We start from the raw sequence: 6,317 nt of genomic DNA, 5'->3' as shown, positions 1-6,317 counted from the left end.
GACCCGATGGACCTGGGTTTGAGAGACTTGTACCATGTCGAGGCTGAGCCCTTCAGGTAGGTTTTGAACATTTTACAAAGCATGATGTCATTATGACCCATCCAAGTCAATACCAGCTCGTAATTTTTACAGTGGTCCTCCAGATCGCCCTTTCCATTGAACTCACTCAATATTCGGGAATTACCTTTCCTCGCCCCGCGAAGGCCGGTACTACTCAATTTTTTCAGTCACAGCCGGTTCTTGGTCGACCCTTCTATCGCCGAACATGGCCTTTTCTAGACGTGTTAGCCTGATTCGGGACCCATCAAGTTCTTCATCCGAATCAGAAGAATATCATTGTTTCGTTCGCTTTCTCCTGGGTGTGAATCAGAGTCAGACTCATCTTCTTCGTCATTACCCCTTTGCTCTTTCCATGGCTAAGTGGGTATTACTAGGTCATCGGCCTGCAATGCTTCACGAAGTGCCTACTCTTGTAGCTCAATTTCTTCTCTCTGGAGTTGCAAGGCCTTCAATCGTAACGCATCAACCTCCCTTCGTTTCGCCCTGGCCTCAACCTCATTTTCGGCCTGATCATTCTCTTTTGCCTTACCCTTTTTGGCGGCTAATTTTTCCGCCCGGATCTTGAAAAGCAAAGCTTCCTCCTCGGGAGTTAACTTGATGACTCCTTCGGCGTCAACCAAGAAGGACGTCTGTCCCCCGTCGTAAGGAGTGAAACCAGGTGGTGGTGATTGCTTATGAATTGTGTTCGTCATTTTTCTCAGTTTCGCGTTACGATTCTCGTATTTCCCACAGATGACGCCAAATGTTACACCCAGATTCCTTCGGTAGGCAAGAACAGCCTTCGGTCTAACAAGAATAGCCTTCGGTTATAACCTGAAAAGGAAGAAAATGCGAAGAATTGTCCCCCCGATTCACTTCCGGTGTGAGAATTAGTAATCTGGATATAAGGTGGGTTTGGAAATACAAGAAAGTAGTGAGAGTAGACAGAGTAGGTGTAAAAAGTTGTCTGTTCCTTACTTTCCATGGGGTATTTACACCCGATCCTGACATAAATGATTCATCCGTTATGCGTGTGGTGCCGACGACCGTTGAAGCGAGAAAGGGGGAGATATTATGATTCCTTGTCGATCTTAAACGGTGGAGTGAAGCATTGGGCTTCGGCCTTAGTAGCGGCGGCCCCCGACCCAATGGTCAAGAAACTTAATGAGCCTTCGTTCATTGGGTCTTATTGGGCCCATAGCTAACAGTTAGGTGGTCTATTTTTTTGCAGACCCTCTATAAATCTCATAGATGACACAAACAAATCCTGTAAAGCTTCAAGAAGTGTTCCAGAAACTTAGACAAAGTTATTTGGCCGAAGGCACCTTCAAAGTTTCAGCTTAGAGGCGAAGGCGAAGGCGAGTACAGAGCCACGAGAGAAATCGCTTTGAACAAAGTAGTAAATGATTCATATTAATGAAATTATAAGAAGTGTTTATAAGAGCAATACCAATGGTTGGCATCCCTCACAGGGTGCCAATTTCGTCACATAATAAAAAATATTATATTTTAAATTTTCTCTCTTCCATATATTTCTAGCACTCTTCTTTAAAAAAACACTCTAATGGTTGACACCCCAAGATGTCAACTTCGTTATTTCAATAAAAAAATGCTTAATAGAAATATATTAGAAAAATGATATTTTATACACCATTGAGACCGTATTGGGACCACAAATGAAGTTGGCACCCTATTTTATGGGATGCCAACTTTTGGCACCCCAAGTTGGCACCCCATGCCAACTTATTTGACACCTCAATGACATCTCTCAACTTCAATGAAGTGCTAACAAGTGTGCCAAGTCACGTCATGTCACATGAAATTGACACCTCTCTTGACATCCTGCATTAGAGTTGATCTAAGGGTTTAACTAAAGTTAGCGGTATCATTTTGATTTTGATGACGGTATCAGGATATCCCTTAACAATATTTTCAAATTTAGTGGCAAATTACACGGATAATATTAGAGTAACGATACATTAGGCCAGTCGAATGAAAACTGTGGTAACGGTTGGCCAATGGTTATAACCTCAAATGATATAGAAGTAGAGAACATACGAATATTCGAGCACACAGATCTGGGGTGAACACAAGTGTACAGGAATTTAAAAACGTGATGGCGATGAAGCCTGTACAGAAGAATCATGATTTATGCATTATGCTAGGTTGCTTAAAAGTAATGTGTTCGAAGTTTAGAGTAATTAGAGTAAAATAATAAGTTTAAGGAACTTTAAACAGAATTTTGTAACCATGTGTTTCGCGTTGGATTTGGAAGCTTGTGAAATGTGAACCGTGAAATTGAACACACAATGAAAATGACCCAGCTTGCTAGTACGGGGGATGGCCGATGGATACATATGGACCAGCTGGACCACTAAATAATTGAAGCTCTTAACGTGAAAGTAGACAACACGGTAGATAGATAGTACACCAGATGACCATAGCATCACATGATTAATCTCAGAGATGCTAGAGCAAATGCCACTGATATCATCTTTAATGGAACCATGGAAGGTGATATAAAAGAAATGTCAATATTGCCAAATCATCAAACTTTTAACATTTTCCTTATCAAAATTTACTCTAATTATAGCCTTGCATGTATTAAAGTTGTCAATATAAAGATCAGAAATTAAGAATTTATATGTTTTTTACGAGAATTTGTGCATTTGGGTGCCAAAAATTGGCAACTTTGATCGACGCTTCTATAGCAATATCAACAGGGAGCCAACAAAAGTGTAATACCGGAATATCACATACCCTTTTTAGCATCTCATATCATGCCACATCACAATCTGAATGAAATTCAAATAGGTATGAACAGCTTGAAGAAGATTGAATTCATTCAAACACGAGTAACACAAGTGATCAAAGACAAAGAGAGTGAAGCCATGAAGGTCGAACAACAGGACTGCACTGGTCCCGGCATATATCTAACCATTGAATTCTCAGAAATATCTCAACAACATTTAATAAACATTATCATCAATTTATTTTTCTTTTGCCAATTATCATCATAATTTTCAATGCAACACAAAAACATACATTTCCCAGTACATGCCAGATTTGAGTATTATCTTTTATCAATTCACAAGCTCCAGCCTCCAGCTACTGCTAGCCTACAAAATAACTAAAGTTTGACAAGTATATTTCATCCAAAATATCTCAACCTTAAAAATTCCACATGCCATATTTCTCCTCCACTCAGAAACAATATTAGCATATCACTACACCTAGCTACTCAAGACCTAGCTAAGAAATTAGAAAACATCTTAATTAACCATCACACACACATACACATTATGATGATGCAAAATATAGTTTGTTGCGCCACACCGCCAGTGGTGACACCTACAATAGTACCATCGCAAGGATCGACATCCCTGCCAGTCCGTAAGATCCCCGGAGGGTACGGATTGCCAATGGTTGGGCCTTTAAAGGACAGGCTAGATTATTTTTGGTTTCAAGGACCAACTACATATTTCAAGAAGAGAATAGAGGAGCATAAGAGCACTGTGTTCAGGACAAATATGCCGCCAACGTTTCCGTTTTTCATGGGAGTGAATCCGAATGTGATAGCAGTGCTGGACTGCAAGTCATTTGCGCATATGTTTGATATGGAACTGGTTGAGAAGAAGAACATTCTTATAGGAGATTTCATGCCTAGTACTGGCTTCACTGGTGATGTTCGTGTTTGTGCTTACCTTGATACTTCTGAACCTCAACACACTCAGGTATGGTCCTGTTTGTTACTTTGACTTTTTGCACGTATTTAAGCTGTGTTGAAATGTATCATAAATATAATTTTTAAGATTTTAATTTGAAGAGACCTTAACTACGAACATATAATTACAAATTTAGGATGACAAGTATAATGGGACGCAAAGAATATAAGAAAACGATATTCAAACTTATGATTGTTTCTGTTGTTTGTATAAATTTCTAACAGGTGAAGAAATTTGCAAAGGAGATTCTTAAACGCAGCTCAAAGATTTGGGTCCCTACTGTAACCTCAAACCTAGACACAATGTGGAACACCATCGAATCCGATATTGAAAAATCCGAATCTGGCTCCGTTACTCCCCTCGTCCAACTCCAACAATTCATCTTCAACTTCCTAACTCGTTGCCTAATCGGAGTTGATCCATCAAAATCACCCGAGGTAGCCGAAAAAGGTTACATGTGGCTAGATGCTTGGCTTGCACTACAAGTCCTTCCCACTGTTAGCATCCCAAGCTTACAACCTCTCGTAGAAATTTTTGCGCATTCTTTCGCTTACCCTTCTTTTCTTGTCTCCGGAGGTTATAATAAACTCGCGGAGTTTATTGAAAAAGAAGGCCAAGAAGTTCTTGAGCTAGCACAAAATGAGTTTGGTCTCGGTAAAAAAGAAGCCCTGCATAACCTAATTTTTATCCTCGGGTTTAATGCATTCGGTGGATTTACTGTATTTTTACCAGCCATTTTTAGTGCCCTAGGAAATGACAAGACAGGGTTGCAACAAAAGTTAAGAAATGAAGTCAAGGAAAAGATCGGGACGAGCTCGCTGAGTTTCGACTTGGTGAAACAACTCGACTTGGTTAACTCGTTCGTTTACGAAACACTCAGGCTTAACCCGCCTGTACCATTACAGTATGCGAGAGCTAGGAAAGATTTTACGTTGAGCTCGCATAACTCCGCATTTGAGATCAAAAAAGGGGAGTTACTCTGTGGATATCAACCTCAAGTTATGAGAGACGAGAAAGTATTCGAAGAGCCTGAAAAATTTGTTGCTGATAGGTTTACCACGAAAAAAGGGAGCGAGTTACTGAATTATTTGTACTGGTCGAATGGACCACAGACGGGGACACCTAGCGAGTCGAACAAACAATGTGCTGGTAAAGATTATGTAACGCTTACAACTTCTATTATTGTGGCTCATATGTTTCAGAGGTACGAGTATCTTTCGATTGATTCTCAGGGATCAATCTCGAAAGTTGAACATGCCAAGTAAATTTCGAATGTTTAGTGGAATACAACAAATTGTGGATTTATGTTATCTTCTTGTGTATTAAGACTTTTGGTGTAATTCATCTTTGTTTTTTTCAAAGGTCGTAAAATTTGAAAATCAATTATAAATTCGGTTATATTTCCAAAATCCTAATAATTAACCAATTTTCCTATTATTTTATTTTCGGCATTCGAATAAGGCCAAATACTAGCTTAAATTTAAATAGGTTCACCTTCAATTTCCCATAATACTCCTCCTAGCCGGCCGATTTTAGAACACATGTTTTTTAGGTGGTCAAAAAAATGAGTTATGTATGCTGAACCTTGCATTATCATAATTTATTCATTTTATGTTTATATACAAAAATTTTGAATGAAGCAGAACATAAATCAGACTTTCACGCATTTCAAATAAATCACATTAATTATGTGGTTTCTAACAATTATTTAGTATACTTAAATTTCAGAAAATTAGAGAAGGTGCCACACAAACAATAGTATATATACTATTTCACATAATGATTTACTGAAGTTTTAATATATTGGGGGGAGATTATATATATAATTTAAAATTTTGGAACTTGAAAAAAACCTATATGATATGAATTTATGTATCAGTTAATAATTGTGTCATTTTCGATGGAGTATCTGACCATGTCATTAATTATTATTATTATTATTATTATTATTATTATTATTATTATTATTACTACTTGAAAAGAAAATTGGCAATAAAAATTAAATAGTTCGTAATACAAAATTTAATTATTTTGACAGGTTATAACAAATTCATTTATGTATAATTAATAAAAGTCAACTCTTGCAAATTTAATAATTGTTGTGATTTATTTGTAAGAAAAAATGCCCAAAATACACCACTTTACAGTTTCAAGTATCCAAAATACCCACCGGCAGGAAAACTGCCCAAAATATCCACTGAATACTCATGTTAGAGATGCGTATTCTATTTTTAAAAAAAATACAAAGAATACGCATGTGAGACATGCATATTCTCTCACATGCGTATTTTTTGTATTTTTTTTAAAAAATAGAATACGCATGATGATAATGCGTATTCAGTGGGTATTTTGAGCGGTTTTCCCGTCGGTGGGTATTTTGGGCAAATTTCCCCAAATAATGTCTATTTTGGTTTTTCACCCTATTTGTAACGAGATTTCAATAATTTTTGTGATTTATTTGTATTAGAATTCATATATAATTATAAATCGGGCGTAAAGATGAGGACATAGACGTTGCGCACAGATACACGAAGCACAATTGTTGGAATTTTA

At 37.5% G+C, this 6,317-nt stretch overlaps 1 protein-coding gene across 1 annotated transcript; it reads left to right on the top strand.

The window, feature by feature from the left end:
• Positions 1–3,131: 3,131 nt before the first annotated feature.
• LOC141707009 (fatty acid hydroperoxide lyase, chloroplastic-like) lies at positions 3,132–5,074 on the top strand. Its single transcript, XM_074509959.1, has 2 exons — positions 3,132–3,773; positions 3,989–5,074. The coding sequence occupies exons 1-2, from the start codon at positions 3,342–3,344 to the stop codon at positions 5,027–5,029; spliced, it is 1,473 nt and encodes a 490-aa protein (XP_074366060.1). The 5' UTR covers positions 3,132–3,341; the 3' UTR covers positions 5,030–5,074.
• Positions 5,075–6,317: the final 1,243 nt, after the last annotated feature.

The sequence above is a fragment of the Apium graveolens genome, chromosome 2 (assembly GCF_009905375.1).
Source record: "Apium graveolens cultivar Ventura chromosome 2, ASM990537v1, whole genome shotgun sequence".
Classification (NCBI taxonomy): Eukaryota; Viridiplantae; Streptophyta; class Magnoliopsida; order Apiales; family Apiaceae; genus Apium; species Apium graveolens.
This window is presented reverse-complemented; position numbering and strand designations above follow the sequence as displayed.